Source organism: Anolis carolinensis, chromosome 3 (genome assembly GCF_035594765.1).
Source record: "Anolis carolinensis isolate JA03-04 chromosome 3, rAnoCar3.1.pri, whole genome shotgun sequence".
Classification (NCBI taxonomy): domain Eukaryota; kingdom Metazoa; phylum Chordata; class Lepidosauria; order Squamata; family Dactyloidae; genus Anolis; species Anolis carolinensis.
In genome coordinates this window covers 25643500-25664983 of record NC_085843.1, presented here as the reverse complement: position 1 = coordinate 25664983, position 21484 = coordinate 25643500, and the positions used below count along the sequence as shown (strand labels likewise).

Sequence of the window (21484 nt, the reverse complement as noted above, 5' to 3'; positions counted from 1 at the left end):
CGACAACTCCCACAAGGTTTAATTCGTTCAGTTGCGAGGGGTTATGGAAATTATAACTCTCTCTGTAAAATTTGGAGTCTTTCTTTTGATTGTTCATATTTTAGTGAGTTATTTCCATAACAAAGCAGAAGTTGTCTGCCAGTATATTTGCCTGTGGCGTGATTATGTTTCTTTTCTGTATATCATATTGTTTTTTCTTCCACAGCATTACAAAAAAGAAGGAAAATTCTTACATTATTATCATTTTTTGTCTTGTTCATTTCCAGTATGAGATTTTATATACAGTACCTCAGTGCAACAAAAAGCCGCTTGGCCTTCATCTATAATCCCTTTTTAAGTAGCAACTTTAGTACAAGAAAACACTGTGTGTGTGTGTGTTCAAATCTTTACAGTGTATTTCAATATTTAATTCTATTTAGTTTCAAATGGATAAGGTTGCTGTTCAAATGAACAGGTTGGTTTCCATGTTTCCTGTGGGGAAAATTGCTTTCAACAACTTTGATGAAGTTCTGCCTGATTCATATTTTAATCTGACTGTAGATCCTTTTAAATAGCTTCAAACACAAATATTATTTTTTCTGAAATTTCTAAAGTGTCACCCTTATGCTCCCATCCCTACTTGATAAAAGCAACCCTCTGAAAGTATCTTGCTATTTTTGTTGGCATGGATAGGGACGGTTATTTAAGACCAATATTGTAATTTGACACACATGTTCTTAGGATTCTTCAGAGGAGTGGGTGGAGGCTGCTGTACCAGAGTCTTCGAGAACAGAAGAGTCATGGAAGGTGAAAAAGGAACAATCAGACAATGCAGAAAATCCTGTGGCAGTTCAGGTAAGTACCTGGAATGAGAGAACTGGAAGGGAGCTCATAGATAATCTAGTAGGAAATCCAGTACTATCTGTAGTTAGTTATTCCAAAGTGTAATTTTTCTTGTCAGTTTGACAGAGTCAAAGTAAACACAAAATTAGGAAAGTTTATTACTCCATTGCAACAGTTCCCAAACTGTGTTCTGTAGAGCCCTAGGGTTCTCCAAAAGCATCATAAGGGTTCTGAGAAAAATCTTAAAAACCCAAGTTTAAATGAATTTAAAAATAAAACTATTTGAGCAGTACTTCCCAAACACTAGCAGGGACACTGATGGGTGTAAAACCTATTTGTCAACTGAAATAAACCTCACATGTTGTCTTTGCCAGAATGTGAAGATCTTACTGACATTCAGTGTGCCTCTTTGCTTTAAAAACAACATTTGAAACTGTGTCATTGAATGACTTTTGGGTAGGACTGATCAACATATACTTGTCCAGTAGCCAGAAAGGCTATCCAAGTTTTGCTCCCCTTTGCATCCGCCTATCAGTGCTAATCAGGCTTTTCTTCGTATGCTTACACCAAAAACAAATATAGGAGTAGATTGGATGCCACCCTGGATTTACTTAATCAACTGTCAAACATAAAGTCCAATTTCAAAACTTACTTTAAATACAAAAATGAAACAAAACAATTTCATTTATCACATTCATCCAATGCTGCATAAAGTCTACCATATCACCCGGGACTTTGACTTTACAAAAACTGTTCAGACCCTCCTAGAAAACCGCAGCTTCTATGTGGAGTTTCAGGGCCAGAAAAGCAGATGGAGGAGGCAAAAGAATGGTTTACCCCAAGGCAGCGTTCTTGCACCGACCTTATTTAACATCTTCACAAACGATCAGCCACTACCACCACTCACAAAGAGCTTTATATATGCTGATGACTTTGGCATTACAACACAAGCGAAAGATTTTGAAACAGTTGAAAAGCAACTTACCAATGCCTTGAAAGACCTCTCCAGCTACTACAAAGAGAACCACCTGAAGCCCAACCCTTCCAAGACACAAGTGTGTGCTTTCCACCTACGTAACCGTGAAGCCAACAGGAAACTGAAAGTTACTTGGGAAGGCCAAGAGCTCGAACACTGTTTCCATCCTAAATATCTTGATGTCACCTTAGATCGAACACTAACATATAGGAAACACTGCGCGAACACCAAGCACAAAGTAGCTGCACGCAACAACATCCTGCGGAAACTGACTGGCAGCTCATGGGGTGCAGACCCACAAGTAATAAGAACATCAGCCCTGGCCTTGTCTTTCTCAACTGCTGAGTACGCCTGTCCTGTTTGGCACAAGTCTGCCCATGCGAAGCAAATGGACATAGCACTAAACGAAACATGCAGAATAATCATGGGATGCCTTAAACCTACACCTGTTGATAAACTCTACAAGCTAGCTGGCATTGCCCCTCCTGACGTGCGACAGGAGGTTGCTGCTAACTGTGAGAGAAAAAAGGTTGAACATTGTGAAAGCCACCCACTGCATGACTATCAGCCTCCTCCCAGTAGACTCAAATCAAGGAAGGGCTTCATGAGAACCACCACTCCTCTTGATGTTCCTCCAGCAGCAGCAAGGGTGTCCCTCTGGGCAGCTAAACCTGGCAATTCTAACTGGATGGCCCCCCATGAGGGTCTTCCTCCAGGGGCAAACCAAGAATGGGCAACTTGGAAGTCCCTGAACAGACTCAGAAGTGGAGTGGGCAGATCTAAAGACAACTTGGCGAGGTGGCACTACCTGGAGGAACCCTCCACCTTGTGTGACTGTGGAGCAGAATAAACAACTCCGCATATGTATGCTTGCCCATAATGTCCTGCCTCATGCACGGAGGAGGAGTTGTTTAAAGCTACGGACAATGCGGTTGCTGTTGCCCGTTTCTGGTCTAAAACTATTTAGTTGTTTGTGATTTCCTCTATTTTTTTCCATCATTTTTAAATGTATTTGTTATGCAATGCTTTTGACACGAAATAAATAAAAATAAATTTATCACATTAGGTGTGGATCCAGTATTTTATTGTAGCAAAATAAAGGTTTGTTGTCATGTTTATAATGTTTTCTCTTTATTTCAAAACCTGCTACAATATACAAAGATACTCAGGCAATAAGAATAGATGAAAGGACAATTTTTTTTTTAATTCACAAGGCTTAGAAAAAAAATCAGGGATAGAATTAGGGTTCTGCAGGAAAAAAGTTTTCCGAAGGGTTCCATGACTGAAAAGGTTTGGGAACTGCTACTTTAGAGGTTGGCCCTGACTTGTGACTTTGAATACATTTCTCACTTCAGTGATATAGGTAGTCTGTGATGCATGTGTTTAGACCTGTATGAAAAATGATGGGCAGCAACCATCACTTGTGCTTTGGCCTAAATCTTTTTGATCTGCAAATTTTCTGTAGTTAACATTTGTTCTGCATCTTCAGGAGTTCACATGGCCTTGTGTTTCTGTCCCCCTGTTCATTGCTTAACGATTGCTCTCATTTTCTCAGTCATAATTTTGATCATGAGATGTTTCGTCTTTCCCTTCGAAGACAAGTTTTCTGTCTCCAGGCTGCAAACTTACTTATCCAGCATGGGCCAAAGGAAACAAATAGCCTGGCTTTATAACAGCTACATAACAATTGTGGCCTTTATTTTAATATCTGTTATTTTAATATGTGTTTTATATAAATATGTTTCAATATGTATCTTTTATAAAAATACATTTAATATGTGTATTTATAGAATTTTTTAAAATGTTTATGTGTTTTAATTATTATGTAATGCACCTTGAGCCATGAGGAGAGGTGGATAAGAAATAAAATTGTTGTTGTTGTTGTTGTTGTTGTTGTTGTTGTTATTATTATTATTATTCATGACATCTGTCATGTCATTTAATTTTTCAATATAGTTTTAAGGTTGATTTTTACTCCTAAATGTCTTTCTTGCTGAATATATATATTTATATATATATCCCAAAGTTGCATTTGTTTTGATGTGGCAAGATAGTTTTTTCCCCCTCCTTTTCTTTCTTTTTTTGCAGAGGGATGAGTGGATGACCTTAGATTTTATGTCTGTCAAAACATTGTCGTCAGCATCGCTGAAGGCTGAAAAGCAGATGGAAAAATTACTGGAACAACAGAAAGCCCAAGCACATGAACAGGTGGGTTAGAGCAGTGACATACACACCACTCATGTTATAAGCTAGTTGTACTCGTTGATTTCTTAAAAACTGTATTTCTTCAATAAGCCACCCTCCATTTTGGATCAGATGTCTTGTTAATGAGTATGGAATTCTATTGTGTTAGACCATGTAATGTTTTGGCGGATTGTTTCCTTTGGGGACCAGGGTGGATCTCTTGGGGACTGACTGAAGCCATGCAAAATGTTTTAAGTCAGTGGTTCTCAACTTGGGAGTGAGGCCCTCCTCTCACTCCCACCTTCATCCCAGGTGCGACTGGTGGGGACGAGGGAGCGGGCCTTCTCGGTAGTGGCCCCCCGGCTCTGGAATATCCTGCCGAAGGAGATTAGGCAAGCCCCTTCTCTGTCCTCTTTTCGCAAGGAGTTGAAAACCTGGTGGTTTTGGCGGGTCTTTGAATAATTTTCTGTGGTGTACTGCCGACCCCTGGCCCTGAAACATGCTGTACAAGGATCATCTATCCCTAATAACGGACCACGTCAAACCCATCTGATTATATATTCTTGTTCCTTCTGGTTGTTGTGATTGTTTCTTATGGTCTTCACTGTTTTACTAGTTGTATAGGTTTTTAATTTTGTTTTAATAATGTGTGTATTGTGCTACTTATGTAATGTATGTTGCTGTTTTTATGCTTGTTAACCACCCTGAGTCCCTTCAAGGACAGAGGGTGGTATATAAATAAAGTTTTACTTACTTACTACTTACTTTGGCTTACAACTCCCAGAAATCCCAGCCAGTTTACCAGCTGCTAGGATTTCTGAAGGCCAAAAACATCTGGGGACCCCAGGTTGAAAACCACTGTTTTAAATAGCAGTGAAAAAATGATCCAAAGTCTAAGGCTTGAGTAAAGTTGGAGGAAATAGCCTGCAAAATAGTGACAATGTGAAAACTGAGCATGTGAAAGAAAATATGTGTGTACCATCTTCAGAATTACTGATTTTTTCAAATAGGCAAGTTGTTCCATAAAGTCTACCAGACCAGTAGTGAGTTCTGTGACATAGTTGAGGTTCTGAAAATTACTTAAAGACGTGGTAGATAAAGGCTCTCTTAAAAAAGCCATTCTCTGGTCTTTTGCTATTCTCATAATATCAAATGAGGGAAGGATCTGAGCTGCTAATTCTTGCATGGCTTTCTCTCTGTCACGATCAGTAAATCACTGAATTGTACTTCCCAGGTAATTTGGAAAAATATCAGTGGGGCTCTTACTCCAAGTTTTAAAAATCTAGTTGGACCTCAATAAAATGGTGGTAGGAACCCCTTTCGGATGTGGCGTGTATTCTTGCTGGTTTGAACTTTTTGTTAGGCAACTTTGAGAGGCAACCATTGATTTTATTTAAAAACAAAATGATACACAAAGACAGAACTGATTACTTGCTTATCCTATTAATAAACCACCCCATTGTTAATGCCTAAGATACATCATTTGTCAAATTTATGGGATGAAAGAAATAAACAAACAGGAAAGCTTTCTGTCTTTTTTATTTTGAGCTAGATGAAGGATGCCAAGCATTAATTTACCTGTTATCAGAATTAAATGTATTTCTTATTAGTACCATGCAGATCTAAAAGGGATGAACCATACTCTTTCAGTTAGAAAATTGGATGTTTTAAAAACTTTTCAACCATATGTATTGAAAAAACTAAAAAACTAAAATGAATTTGATGAGGCATGGAGGGGGGCATCCATCATGCTTTGGTTGATCTTTGCTGCTGTTTAAATAGTCTCTGCTTGCTGAAAGAGAGCTGAACCCATATTGGAAAGATGGAGGCACAGGCTTACCACCACAAGAAGTAACATCATCAAGAAAAGGTAACATCACCCTTACATATAAATTACAAAGTTACAGTGTAATTCCATCTCTTTATTTTTTGGCATTTTCAGTAAGATCTAGTATTTGTTCTTCCCGGTAACCATTCATAAGTATTCAAGGAAAACGTAATCAATATTTGTGTTCAAGTTCTCGTATGAGCTCTATACCAAAATTGGCACATAGATTTGCTGAATAATGTTTAAGCAGCTCCACTGGCTGCCGATTACAAGATGCAGGTTATTGCCTATAAAGTTCTGAATGATTTGGGACCTGCCTATGTGACTGTGTTGTCCCCTATGATCCTACGCGATCTCTGAGATCTTCTGGGGAGGCCCTTCTCTCGCTTCCGCCCTCCGCACAACTACGTCTGGTGGGGATGAGAGAGAAGGCCTTCTCGGCTGTGGCCCCCTGACTCTGGAACTCCCTCCCCAGGGAGATTAGGTTAGCTCCCTCACTACCTTCCTTCAGGAAACAACTAAAGACTTGGATGTTTCGGTTTGCCTTTGGTGAGACAAGCATTAGGTAGCTAACCCCACACGGTATTATCTGGTATTTATCAAGTCCCTACTTTATTATTTATGTATTTTATCTCATCATTGTATTCTTGCATAGATGTTTTAGTTCCTCCACCTATGTATACGACAGAATTGTGTTTGATGGTTGCCTGATATTATCAACTATTATAATACCTTTGTTTTATATTGTATTTTGTTTTTTATCTTGTTATATTGTGAATTGTATGTATGTTGTTTTTATCTAATTATGCTGTCCAGGCTCTGCCCCATGTAAGCCGCCCCGAGTCCCCTTGGAGAAATGGTGGCGGGGTATAAATAAAGTTTTATTATATTATTATTTTAACTTTCTCCTTCTTTCCTTCCTGTCTTCCTTACTTCCTTGACCTTCAGTTTATACAATGGAGTTCTAAATTTTGAATTAATTAAGAAAGAATCTGATTGTACAAGGATATGATGAATGGTTGTCATCTCATTTGGTCTCTTTTATTCCATTACACAAATTGCATCTTTAAAATATTCAGCTGCTGAACTCTGTGAATCCTATTTGAAATGAAGTGTATGTATTAAGGATGCAAATGGTGAAGAATATTATTTATGTAGTGCTTTTTAGTTCAGGCTTTTCCCCTTTGGGGTTATTTTGTCTATTTGTTAATTTAATATATTAAATAAATATATACAGTAGAGCAGGGGTCTCCAAACTTTTAAAACAAGGGGCCAGTTCACGATCCTTCGGACCATTGGAGGGCCGGACTATAGTTGGCCACCGAGCAATAATAATAATAATAACAACAACAACAGCAACAACAACAACAACAAAAAGAGGGTTGGAAGAGACCCTTTGGGCCATTTAGCCCAACCCCCTTTTGCCTTTGTGCACCAAAAGCACAACCAAAGCATCCCTGACAGATGGCCACCCAGCCTCAATGTTAATAATAATAATAATAATAATAATAATAATAATAATAATAATAATAAAAAAGAGGGTTGGAAGAGACCCCTTGGGCCATTTAGCCCAACCCCCTTTTGCCTTTGTGCACCAAAAGCACAAGCAAAGCACCCCCAACAGATGGCCACCCAGCCTCAATGTTAATAATAATAATAATAATAATAATAATAATAATAATAATAATAATAATAATAATAATAATGGTTGTAAGAGAAGAAGAGACCCCTTGGGTCATTTAGCCCAACTCCCTTCTGCTCTTGTGCCATGGGGGCCGGATAATAGCTTCGAAGGGCCGCATCTGGCCCCCGGGCCTTATTTTGGGGACCCCTGCAGTAGAGTCTCACTTATCCAACATAAACGGGCCAGAGGAACGTTGGATAAGCGAATATGTTGGATAATAAGGAGAGATTAAGGAGAAGCCTATTAAACATCAAATTAGGTTATGATTTTACAAATTAAGTACCAAAACAACATGTTATACAACAAATTTGATAGAAAAAGTAGTTCAATAGACAGTAATGCTACGTAGTAATTACTATATTTACGAATTTAGCACCAAAATATCACGATGTATTGAAAACATTGACTACAAAAATGCGTTGGATAATCCAGAACGTTGGATAAGCGAATGTTGGATAAGTGAGACTCTACTGTATTTGAATTAAATTGAATATACAAACACAAACATAACTGAAAATATAGAGTACATCTAACACTACAAAGCACAGCAAGACATATTTATTTATTTACTTTATTTCTATCCCTTTCTGTCTCATCCTGAGAGGGACTCAGAGTGACTTACAAGTTTTTGGCAATATTCAATGCCACAAATTATACAAAATCAAACAATACATACCATAATTAACTGTTAAATCATAATAAAAAAGAGTGATACATTTTACATTTGTATATTCTTTATTTTTACACTTTTAAATTTAAGCAAGAAAGAAAAAATACTTTCATTATAATCCCATTTTTTTTCTTAACTTTAATCAGCAGTCAATTACTATTCAATATCTATTGACATTATTTCCCTTTCTCTTAGGCCCCATTACACTGCCATGTAATTCAGTTTCATAATGCAGATTAACTACATTGAACTGGATTATATTGCAATGTAGATTCATACAATCCAGTTAATGCAACTCAGTCTGCATTATGTGAGTCTATACTGATCATATAATGTAGTTCATGGAACCCTAGTGTCAAATAGAATGTAAACCAATCTTGTGTAGACTGTTTATTAGGGTTTTCCTTTTATAGCTGAGTTGACTTGGCCATCTCTGCAATGTGTAGTAATTTATCAATCTAGGCCTTTGACATTTTATAATATTTGGTATAGAATATTTACATTTTATGATATTTGGTATAGAGCATTGATGTTGCCATTTGTTTGAACAAACAACTATTCTTTCAGCATATCATATCCCATTTGTGAAATTGTATAAACCCTGTTCTGTGTACACTGCTAGACGTTGTCATGAAAAGTTGGTAGGATTTCTCCTCTGCCTTTTTAGAAAGTCTAAGAAGGACAAATTCTAATTTTACCACCACAATAAACAACCTGATAGTTTTTAAGGTTAGAAATAAAGGGCAAGGGCCAAAAATAGCATCTGTGAGTTCTTCTTTGCCCAGCTCTTTGTACTTACGGGCTCTTCCTCTTAGCCATATAACCCAGAATATCAAGGCAGACAATATCTGCTTTGAACTAGGCTATCTGCCATTTAATCCAGCTCAGTGTGGATTTTATACAGCGGTGTGGAAGGGGCCTAAGATAGACTTAATTTTTGTTGTGATGTCATCACATCTATTTCTCCTCATCAATTGGTTGTAGTTGTAATTGTAACTTTTCATAGGACTTGAAGTTGCCATCTTCTTACATAGTGAATGTAATATGATGTGATATATAGTGTAAAGCAATATTTCTCAAGAAGAAATTGAGCAGCAATTTCATTTAAGGATTCATTCGGTTTGAAGCTTCTTCACAAAATGTGATTGGCATGAAAACTTTCAAGATAGGACATGTATTGGTTTCTTTTAAGTAAAGAGATGTGGGCTGTGTTTCCAGATGACTGTAAGAACATGAGCTCACATTGGTATGTTAAACCTATTTCTCTCCAGACAAATGTATGTTAGGTGTCTGATGCAAAGCATGAGCAGTAAATTATCAAGTTAGAGTATTGATTTATACTGCGCAAAAACTGAATATCGTTGCTTTATTTCTGTAGTGGCAGGAGTAGAAGATGGTGGGTTAGGTTGGCTGAGGAAATCTTACCTGAGAATGAAAGAACAATCCGAGAGAGAGAAACGGGATTTGGATGAAATTGTAGCTGAAAGATATGGGGTAGGTATTGAAAGGGAAATATCTATCCCTTGTAAAAATATTTATACAGTGGGAAAGTATTGCTTCCCACACATTTATTTGTGCGTATGAATGCAGCAAGTATATACTTAGAATACTTTGTTTGGTGTACAGTTATACTAGAAAATGTTTGGTTAATGATCAAAATCCCAGTATATGTTTTAATATCCTTTTGTAAAATAATAATTACACAATTCAACTACTTAGTAGAGGTAGAGAGTGGGGAGAAAATCTATCTGCACCCTAACCTCTCTAAAATCATTGAAAAGTGAATTGACATAAATGCTGACTCTATCAACTTGGCGAACAAGATGAAAAGAAAAGATGCAGAATAGTGTACCTAAATCAAGAAATGAATTCTGACCAATACCATTTTATGTATCGTCAATATATTGCTTTAAAATGCAAGACTCACTTTGTTTCAGTGGAGACTTGTCATATGGCAAATGTTAATCCTGTATGCTCTGAAGGTGAAATCTTACAGGGTTCACTTTGGAAGACTTTGTCTTCAGGGACTTCTAAGTAAACATGAATAAGACTGAAATACATATGAAAAAGTCATCAGAAAGTCGGGATGGCATAACATCTATATTGTTAGCCTTAATTAAGGAATTTGGGTTTTGATCTTCCATTAGTTAAGGAGTTGACTAGATGATATGAGGCAATACGTTTTGTCTGGTCTTCACAGGACCATTTGAAGATTGGTGGAGAGTGTGGAATGATGAGCTCACTGGCACAACAGCTGTCAAAAATTTAATAAACAACAATAATTTTATGAAGTTTTATCAAACTTGTGTAACTTTAATGTAGTTCATTTAAAAATTAATAGTTGTGACTATGTTATCAATTTTTCCCACTGAAGTCCCATGCTTTTCCTTTTTTTAATAGTCAGTGGAGCTATTTCATTCAAGATTGGAAGAAGCGGAGGCTTCTGCAGCCCAAAAAGAAAAAGGCTGGAAAAAGAGTACTTATTCAGGAATGGAACGTAATATGAGGCCGAAAGATGCAAGAGACATGCAAGAAGAAAGCAGTGCAGAAAGGCATTCATATAAAGAACAATCTAAGGAGAGATATAATGACGATTACTCCTCAAGAGAGAGAAGTTCCAGAAGAGACAAACTAACAGAAGACAGAGAACCAAGACATAGTAATAAGGAATCTGCAGTAAAGGATTTTTCTTATAGAACTGCAAAGGATTCTAATATAATGAAAAATTATGAGAACCCCTTTTTGAAACCATTAAAAGCTATGTTCTTGAAGCCTGATAACGATAACAACCAAAAAAGCAAGCCATTGCGTCCTTCATCCCAATTTGTTACTCCTAATTCTATGGGTTATGGTTTCAGAAAACCTGGTGATGATGATGAGGCCATTCCAAGATGGCGTAAAGCACAACCAAAGGAACAAATTGGAAAAGCAACTGTAGATGAAAAAACATCTAGAAATGAGAATATTGTTATTAATGAGGAGGAGAAAGATTCAAGAGTCAAACAGGAAGAAATTCAAGAGGATTTGGGAGAAAATGAGGTGTTAGACAGCAACACCTCATCACATTCAGGGTAAGAAATAATTTTGTTTTCTTGGGTTTGTATGTATAAACCTAAGGCATACCTTCTTAGTATTGTTACATTATTCTTTTTTAATCAACTTTCTGCTTGATAAAAAAGTTAAAATGTATCTAATAATGGGCCTCAAGTTAGCCTAGAAACAAATTCCTATTGATTTGGAAGTCTGTTCTAATCCTAAATGAATGAGTATATGGTAGATACTGAAAGACAAATACATGCATTTGCTCAGGGGAGTGTGCATATATTCTTTACTCCTTGCTTCAGGACCTGGCAGCTGGCTTTGAAAACAAATTAAGGAATATTTGATGTGGTCTCTGTGCATAGTCTTATTCAAGGTGAAGTTAAACTTGCCTGACCTTCTCCTGATCAACTTATTATCCATGTTATGATTAATTTTTTTGCCCTAGTGCTTAGTTACCTAAAATGCCTACTCGCTATTTGGATAAAAACAAAAGTTGAGAAGAGATAGCACAGAATTGCTGCAAATTACTTACCAAGGCCAGTACATTTCAAGCATTATGATTCTGTTTTAGGGACAACCAGTTTCAATATTTGTCTCGTCTTGCTTTCTCTGCTACTTTTTGGATATCCTTGATTATTTTCATTGATAAAAATGAGACCAAGTTAGTAATTTTAACACAAAATGAAAGTGTACTATATAATGCCAGTGGATCCTGTTTATATTATATTATATTAATTTCTTTAATTGAAAAAAAGCAATGACCATAAAGCACAATTAATAAACTAAAAACTATCTCACCTATACATGTAATAGAACTTCCTTTCATTTTTGTATAATTATTAGTATGCAGACAAGATGCTTGGTTTTTCAAATGAAAAGGCAATGAAGTATGGCTGTACACTGATTAGCTAAGAAAGCTTTAATTTTTTTTGACAAAATGAGGGGATGCAAAGTGTTTCTGATTCTTAGATGCATTGTTGATGCAATTACCTGAAATGCTTTGGGAGGCTGAAAGACTTCTGTGCTTTTTTGTGAAGCACACTTTGACAAAGCAGAATTGATGGGTAGATTCATCCAATTTCCCCCCTCCCTTTAAAGTAATGTTTGCATTCCCCTTGTGGTGCAGACCTTATGGGAACGAGAGTCATGAGTACAGGATTTGAGAAGAATTGCGTAATCTCCTGTCATTGTTCAGAAAGCTTGGATTTGTCCTTGGGAAGCTTTCCAAAATGGTCTGCAAAGTTCACTGTGAAATAGAGTCATCGAATCACAGAGTTGGAAGGAGTCTCTTGGGCCATTGAGCCTAACCCTGTGTTGCAAGAAGGGCCTCCAGTTAAAGCATCATTTTCTGTAAACACCTTTTATAGACAACTTCTAGCTCAAGGATCTAGTTCTAGCATAGTTTAAAGATAACCATTGTCACAAATACAAACCACAATGGTGGATTTTAATGGTTTCATACAGCAGTTGAGACAATTCCTATTTCATGTAAAGCCAGGTTTCCCATAGAATCTCAATAATTGTTTAGTTTGATGAGGGACAAAATTTGCAGAACAATTCTTAATGCTATCCCTGCAGTATCTTAGAGCAGCCGAAGACATGTTCACCAAATTCATGTCATGTACTATATTTACTTAACCATAGAATGTAATGCACACCTGAATTTTGAAAATACACATTACAAAATATGTATTTGCCCTTGAATGTAATGCACCAAACAGCATAGGCGTAGCACATCAGGGCGGCAGGCAGCATGAATGAGGCCATTTGGGAAGCCATGCTTCAAGCCAAGGGTGGCAGACTTGCTAATCTCATGTGTTTCCTAGCTAGCCCCATTCATGAGGCCTTGAAAACCAAAGCGGAGTGGGTTTGAAGGCCTTGTGAATGAGAACTACTGGGAACCACATGGAACTGAGCCTGGGTGGGGGGCAGGCAGGTGAGTGACCCCAAGGGCTGCCCAGGAGACAGGATTAGCGGCTAAGCGGCAGGAATGACTGGGTCATCAGTCATTCCACAGAACCCCAAGGTTTTCATTGGTGCCGGGAACAGCCTCTTGCCCCCACCCCTCAGCCCCAGGACTCCATGTATGGCCTCCAGGATTCCGGGTGCCTTCAGGACTTTTCATGCAAGTGGGCTTATGTGCACTATTCTAATGCGCCATCAAATCAAATGCTCACCTCAATTCTGGCAATATAATTTAGCCAAAAAAGGTGAGAGTTTGACTCAAGTAAAAATGGTAATTCAGTTATTGGGTTTATAATGGACAAAATATCCTCTGTTTTTATAATGAGGGTGACAGGGAAATATTTTTGACAACCCTCGGGCCTTAGTTTTCCCTTGCCTGACTGAGAACCTCCCCTGCAATTTTATAGTGGGTTTGCCCTAGGTTTTTTTTTCTCTTAAGCAAAGGTGTTTCCCATTTTTCAGGTTGGGACAATGAATTTTATTTCCATGTTCTGCATGCTGATAAATTTTTGTGTATTTTGACCAGGCCTTTTTCAGAGGATGAGACTCTCCATATTCTTAGTGATGAGGATATGAACAAACTGGGAGCTAGAATTGTAAAAGCAGAATTGATGGGAAACAAGGTATGTGGTATAATTGCTATATATCTTAACTGTTAAGTCTAAAGAGAAATAATTGTTCATATTATTTGAAAGATCTAAAGCCCTTAGATAATTAAACCCATCTACTAAAAGATATTTCTAGTTGCTTTAAAAACCACATTAGAATTTTCTTGAATATTTCGAATTGACATTAAGATCTTTGGTTATTCATGTGTAAATCTTTGTTTATCCAATAAATTGACTTTATATTTCTGTAGAGTGCTCTTTTAAAAGTAAAACATTTATTTTAAGAAGATATGTGTTTGTTTTTGTTTAAAAGTCAATACAGATAAATCCAGCAACATTTGTTCTCTTCAAAGGATTTAGCTGCAAAACTTCAGGCTCAGCTTGACAATGCGCGTAACATGAAAAACAATGGAGCACAGATACGAGCTAAAGAATCTGGGAGGGAGGTAAGGAAGCAGCATTATCCTGTATTTTATTTTGAATGCTGAAACAAAAGCAACAGAGACAAATATATTGCACCTAGAAATGAGCCTTTATTAAAAATAGTTGTTTAGCAGAAGCTGTCTACAAAATAGTTGGAACTCGTGTTGTTTGCTAAAATATTAGCCTGTGAAATCATAGAATCATAGAATAGTAGAGTTGGAAGAGACCTCATAGGCCATACAGTCCAATCCCCTGCCAAGTAGCAGGAAATCGCATTCAAAGCACCCCCGACAGATGGCCATCCAGCCTCTGCTTAAAAGCCTCCAAAGAAGGAGCCATTGTTCCACGTCCTAGTCTGCAGGGCAGCAGAAAACAAGCTTGCTCCCTCCTCCCTATGACTTCTCTTCACGTATTTGTACATGGCTATCATGTCTCCTCTCAGCCTTCTCTTCTGCCCAGTTCTTTAAGCTGCTCCTCATAGGGCTTGTTCTCCAGACCTTTGATCATTTTAGTTGCCCTCCTCTGGACGCTTTCCAGCTTGTCAACATCTCCCTTCAATTGAGGTGTCCAGAATTGGACACAGTATTCCAGGTGGGGTCTGACCAAGGCAGAATAGAGGAGGAGCATGACTTCCCTCGATCTAGACACTATACTCCTATTGATGCAGGCCAGAATCCCATTGGCTTTTTTAGCAGCCGCATGACATTGTAGGCTCATGTTTAACTTGTTGTCCACAAGGATTCCAAGGTCTTTTTCACGCGTACTGCTGTTGAGCCAGGCATCCCCCATTCTGTATCTTTGCATTCAGTTTTTTTCTGCCGAAGTGAAGTATCTTTCATTTGTCCCTGTTGAACTTCATTTTGTTATTTTCGGCCCATCTGTCTAGTCTGTCAACATCATTTTGAATTCTGCTCCTGTCTTCTGGAGTGTTAGCTATTCCTCCCAGTTTGGTGTCATCTGCAAACTTGATGACCGTGCCTTCTAACCCTTCGTCTAAGTTGTTAATAAAGATGTTGAGCAAAACCTGGCCCAGGACAGAACCCTGCGGCACTCCACTCGTGACTTCTTTCCAAGATGAAGAAGACGTATTGGTGAGCACCCTTTGGGTTCGTTCGCTTAGCCAATTACAGATCCACCTAACCGTAGTTTTGTCTAGCTCACATTTTACTAGTTTGTTTGCCAGAAGGTCGTAGGGGGCTTTGTCGAAGGCCTTACTGAAATCCAGGTACGCTACATCCACAGCATTCCCTGTATCGACCCAACTCGTAACTCTATCGAAAAAAGAGATCAGATTAGTCTGACATGACTTGTTTTTGGTAAATCCGTGTTGACTATTAGCAATGACTGCATTTGTCTCTAAGTGTTCGCAGACCACTTCCTTAATGATCTTTTCCAGAATCTTGCCTGGTATCGACGTGAAGCTGACGGTAATTGTTTGGGTCGTTCTTTTCTCCCTTCTTGAAGATAGGGACCACATTGGCCCTCCTCCAATCTTCTGGGACTTCTCCCGTTCTTCATGAACTCTCGAAGATAATTGCCAGTGGTTCTGAAATAACTTCCACTAGTTCCTTCAATACTCTTGGATGTAGCTGATCTGGCCCTGGGGACTTGAATTCATTTGGAGAGGCCAGGTGTTCCTGGACAACTTGTTTCCCTATTTGGGGTTGGATTTCCCCAAATCCTTTGTCCATTCCATGTTGCTGAGGTTGAAGATGGCTTTCTTTTTGTGAGAAGACCGAGGCAAAGAAGGCATTAAGTAGTTCTGCCTTTTCCCTGTCCCTTGTCATCATCACCCCATTTTCTCCTTGCAGAGGCCCTATTGCCTCCTTGTTCTTCCTTTTTCTACCAACGTAAGCAAAAAAGCCTTTTTTGTTGTTTTTTATGTCCCTGGCAAGCCTGAGCTCATTTTGCGCTTTAGCCTTGCGAACCTTTTCCCTACAGGAGTTGGTTATATGTTTGAATTCTTCTTTGGTGATTTCTCCCCTTTTCCACTTCTTGTACATGTCTCTTTTGAGTTAGAAGTTTTTTGGACATCCATTCTGGCTTCTTCGCACTTGTCTTATTTTTTTCTTTGTTGGCACTGTTTGCATTTGCGCCTTGAGTATTTCACTTTTTAAAAACTCCCATCCATCCTTAACTCCCTTGTCTTTTAATATTGGTGTCCATGGAATGCCACTCAGTAATTCCTTCATTTTTTGGAAGTCAGCTCTTTTAAGGTCCAGAATGCGTGTTTGACTTGTCTTAGTTTCAGCCTCCCTTTGTATGGCAAACTGCAGGAGCACATGGTCACTTGCCCCTAAGGGTCCAACCATTTCGACTGTCTTCCACATTTGTTAAGATTAGATCAAGAGTACCCAATCCTCTACCTTCTGGACCATAAAATTGTCTGCAAGGCAAGTGAAGAATTTGTTGGACTTTGTACTCTTGGCCGAGTTTGTTTTCCAGTAGATATCGGGATAGTTGAAATCGCCCATGACTACTATATCTCTTCTTTGTGCCTGTTTGGTCAGCTGTTGACAGAAGGCTTCATCAAGTCCTTCATCCTGACTCGGAGGTCTGTAGTAGACACCCACGACAAGATCTTTTTGAGTCCCGGTTCCCTTGATTCTTATCCAGATGCTTTCAACCTGTTTTCCCGGATTACAGTCTTGCATTTCTTCTGCACTGTTTTTGACATATAAAGCTACTCCCCCTCCTCTCCCCTTTGTTCTGTTTCTGTGAAAGGGAGCTTTAACATTTGTTTTTCTTAAGGATTTGGTTCAGCAAAATAAATACAGATATATCTCAGTTAACAGAATAGATTTGTTTTTGAACACCATTTCTTTAACAGAAAATAAGGTAACATGGGCAAAAATAATATGGAATGATTAGAGAGCAATTTCTATGTTACAAAAAAAGTGAGGGAGCAGTTTAACATGCTTAAGCAGACTTTGCATCTAAGCAGACTTTGTGCGTACGTCAAATGAAACATAAAGAAAAACATTGTGAATGATGGAAAGACCAATTATTTGTTTTCTCTCATTAGTGTCCACTTCTTTTTATGATTTCCATGTTAGTAGCCAAAGACATAGATCTAAGCTTTTTTGATATGGTGGTAGTGTTGAGGCAGGCTTATATGTTTTCCCCTTTTCTCTCTGTTTTGCTGTTCAGACAGTCCCCAGGTTCTGTAGATTTGTTTAAGTTGGATTTGTTTGTAAGTTGAAACAGGCACATGTTTGAAATGTAACTCCAGCTTTGGCTAGTGCAGCAAAACAAACCCCTGTGGTGTTTGTTTTGCTACCTGTGCCCTTGTTTAGAAGATTTTGCCTCACTTTCTGTTCCTCTGATAAGTGGATTTTGAAAAAAATGACTTATTGGGGAGACAAGGATTGGTGCTAAAGGTTCAGTTGAGACACCTTTTCCCTATTATAACTCTTTCAGGGGTGATTTTCATTCCTAGGGGTAGATTTCTCTCACTTTCTGTCATCTCTCCCCCTGTTTGAAACTATTTCTAAGTTGGATGTTTGTAACTTGGGGACTGCCTGTACTCCATGAGGAATTTTGGAGAGAGCCACTGTTGCCTCTTATAGGCAGGCAAGCACAGATGGATCAGAATCCTGTTATTACCAAGGTCAATGTTTTATTGCATAGTTTACTGCAGACATACTTCTGAAATCTGGCATTAAAAGTATTTGTTTTTTCATCTCCCATCTCTACCATCCCAATAAATGCTGCTAAAAATGTAGCTAGACAGAGGACAAGGAAGAAAGGGGTATTAGGAGGTCATACAAAGACTCTGTAAAAATAAACTTCTTTGTCAGAAGTTTTGCTAACTGAAGCAAGACTGTACATGGAAATATGGCATGGTTGCTTACCTATTGTGTTTGGGAGTAGATATTATTTGTTTTATTTGTATTGCTTCTATGCCGTCTATGCATATGGGATTATGGAGAAATGACCCTGCATCTGTTAATTTGATTCGTTGTATTTAATAACTTATATTTAATTTTTTTCTACTACTCTACTCTTCATAAGTGCAGACACATTGGTTGTTCTAAGCTTGCCAAAAATGTGTACTTCCCAATGAAAAATTGCAGGTAGTTTTACAGTGGATTTTAATTAACTTTTTATTTATTGATAAGGTGCTCAGGGATGTGCTCTTCTTTGTCGAATTTGATAGAAATTCTGAGTCTCCCAATGATTCAGCATAAAGAATGAGAGACAACTGAAATAAATATGTGGCCATGGGTAAAATCAGGATGTACATAACAAGATTCTTTAGAAGCAAGTAACGCCAAGTTAGTAGGAAAAATAATTGGCAATCTAGGACACCTTTATTGGTTCCCTGTGTTCATGCCTCCTAATTATATCGGTATCCATTGTGTCTGCGTCACACCCAAACTTCGGGTAGACTAGGAACCATAAATCACCCTAATTGCTGTATTGCTAGCTCTGGGTTTTCAGTTAAGAAAAGATTCATTTTGCTCTCAGGGAAGTGGATCTTTTGTGCTGTGACTCAGTGAAGTTAGCATTAAAATATTATACACTGAAATAAAATATCAGGTGTAGTGATGTCATTAATGGATGATGTCATTTGAAGGCATTATGGATATGTTTGTGTCACTATCAAACTGTCTTGGTGAAAGTCTTCCCTATTCTGGTCCAATTATAAGGAAATAACATTGGGATTTCATAAAATCTTAGATATCTATGTGGGGAGAGGCAGTAATATATACGGTATATCTGGACAAATCTACATAGCATTCAGGTGAATTAGTCAGAGTTGTATACAATATGTCTATGCAGTTGTCGTTTTAAGTCCCTAATTAGGAGAAAAGTGGGATGTAAAATCAAATAAACCAATAAATAGCAGTACTAGCAATATGTTTCCTTGACTAGTCGAAGCCTACTCAGATCTCTTCTCCTGGGGCTTTTTGCTATGTGTTGAAACATCGTATGAGAAGTCGCTGTGAAATGAACTGGTATCCACAAAAGCGTATGCCAGAGTGTTCTCTTTCTAATATTCTGCATTAGTTTCAAAGGTATCTTTTTATGCTGAAACAGATTAATCCAGCTATGTCTTTGAATTCTTCATTCTTTTGTAGTTATTTTTAGAATTCAGTTATCTAATTCAGTAGTGATTAATTTTAAGAGTCTCATCTTTCATTTCTGTATCAGGGTCAAATACCAAAATCAAATCACTTGATTCCAGTGTGATCGTTTTCATAGCTTTCTTTAATAATTATGTATAAACTGCAATAAGTAAATTAACTGAATGAAAGCCCCCCAAAAAAGCATATCTGGAAAAGTTAAATAGGAGTCAGGGAGATAATATTCATATGTATTCATGCTTGCATATTTGTTCAAAACAGAAGTGTGTATTTGGAAATAAAAAGGCAGACTGCAGTTAATAGTCATTTTGGAACATACTTATAAGAGGATTTATAAATGTATTGTGCCATTGACAGTACTTTTGTAAAATAATGGTTATGAATCAAAATATTAGAAGGAAGGAATAGGATATAATTTTCCTTCTTTGTTTCTATTCTAGCATTCACAATGGTGTCTGGAAGTTTTCTTTGTCTGAAAATGATTTTGGGTGCAGCCAGTTGTTTTACGTGGCTTCAGCCTGGGACAAAACTTGTGTGATAGAAATTACAAAACGAAATTAATGCAGATCCTCTTTGTCATAGGGCAGAATAGCAGCTTCAGAACACTTAATTCTAACTTTCTTTCTCTTCAAATGAAGCTTGTACAGAAGGCACCACTATTTTAAGTTTATATCTTAGTTTAAATAAAATCATAGAAGCATATTCAGCCAATTTCATCCTCCTAAGTTGACTAAATTTAGGTACACTCCTCCAACCTGGTACCCTTCAGATGTGTTGGGACAAAATTCCCATTGGTGATGCTGAGTGAGGACGCAGGGATTTTTAGATACTCTGAAATAGGAAATACTAAATTACAGATGTTTCCACCAATATTCATCACTATCATGTCTGATCAGTTTACTTAAAATGTGTTCCTTTGCACACTTTCCCAAAAGTCCCAGTGGGATCCAGTGGGTCTTAACTATGTAAACATGAATACGATTGCTTAAATTCCCGAAGCAACCAGGTCAGATAGAAGTCTAGTTGACATTAAGTATAACCTTTCTGCAATTAAATGTGGAAGCCATGCTTTGCGGCGAGCACATAGTTCTGTAGCCTAATATTAATCTCTTAAACGTGCTTCAAAGATTATCGCTGTGGTGTCTGAATTTATTGCCCAAGCAGTTAGACTTATGCCTCTTCCAGTTTTTTGAAATCATGCAGAAAACAAGTGTGATCGAAATTTTACGTGTTTGCTGCACAGTTCCATATTTGGCAGGAACAAAGTCACCTTGTAGCATATATGAACATTTAATTTCAAGATGCAGTATGCTCACCCTGTCCCCTGGTGATATATGCCAGGACTTCCCATGGATACATGATATTTCAGATAATAATAAATGCATTGTTTTCATGCTCAGAGTGAAAACTGACATTTGCTATCCCTTGCTCTGCTCACGTCCTGCTCTGCAGAGGAGAGAGTGGCTGAAGTTCCTCTGATGACAAAACACGTTCTATTGTGTACTTTCACACAATATTGCTAGTATCATCATTCACAATCTAGATTCCTGGAGAATTAAAGAGAAAAAGTGTAACAGGTTCCTTCCCCCAAGAGGCTTGCAGTCTAAAACTGTCAAGAAATAACTGAGAGAGTGAGAAAATTCATAGATGGAAACAAGAGAGAGGAAAGCTAATTATTTCTCGGTCTATAAGCATGGTCCAAAGATTTCCGAGAAAACTTGTATTTTGAGAAGAGACTCGAGAAAGGGAAAAGATTGCACAGAACTGTTTTGGAGAGTGGTTTTAATAGCAAGGGAAAATGGGTAAAGTTGTTTTAGGGAGTCGAAGGACCAAACAATAAAAGACCCTTTGTAAGTAAAGGGCATCTCTGCTAGGAATACTTTTTTCAAGTTGTTTACTAACAAATGTTCTGTATTGTTATTACGGAAGACAGTATTGCTGAAATCATACCAGAGAAATAAGGCTTTGTTATTGTTGCGTGCCTTTGAGTCATTTGTGGCCCAAGGTGCCCTTAAGGGAAACTTACCAAAAGGTTTTCTTGGCGGAATTTGTTCAGAGGGGATTTGCCCTTGCTTTCTTCTGAGAGAGAGTGACTTGTCCAAGGTTACCCAGTGAGTTTCCATGTGGGAATTCAAAACCTGGACTCCTGCATAATGTTGGGGGTAAATGATGAGACAAATCTCACTACAGGG

At 37.9% G+C, this 21484-nt stretch overlaps 1 protein-coding gene across 5 annotated transcripts in view; it reads left to right on the top strand.

Annotated features, from left to right (window-relative positions):
- cwf19l2 (CWF19 like cell cycle control factor 2) overlaps positions 1–21484 on the top strand; it is an 89635-nt gene that overhangs the window by 26062 nt on the left and 42089 nt on the right. For all 5 annotated transcript variants that reach the window (XR_010004066.1, XM_016992657.2, XM_062974597.1 and 2 more), the window contains 7 exons: positions 721–834; positions 3887–4006; positions 5765–5852; positions 9543–9658; positions 10565–11235; positions 13698–13794; positions 14133–14225. Coding sequence is in view for 4 of the 5 variants with exons in the window: in XM_016992657.2 (XP_016848146.2) it covers positions 721–834; positions 3887–4006; positions 5765–5852; positions 9543–9658; positions 10565–11235; positions 13698–13794; positions 14133–14225 (1299 nt within the window). In the remaining variant the exon portion in view is untranslated. The remainder of the gene's footprint in view (positions 1–720; positions 835–3886; positions 4007–5764; positions 5853–9542; positions 9659–10564; positions 11236–13697; positions 13795–14132; positions 14226–21484) is intronic.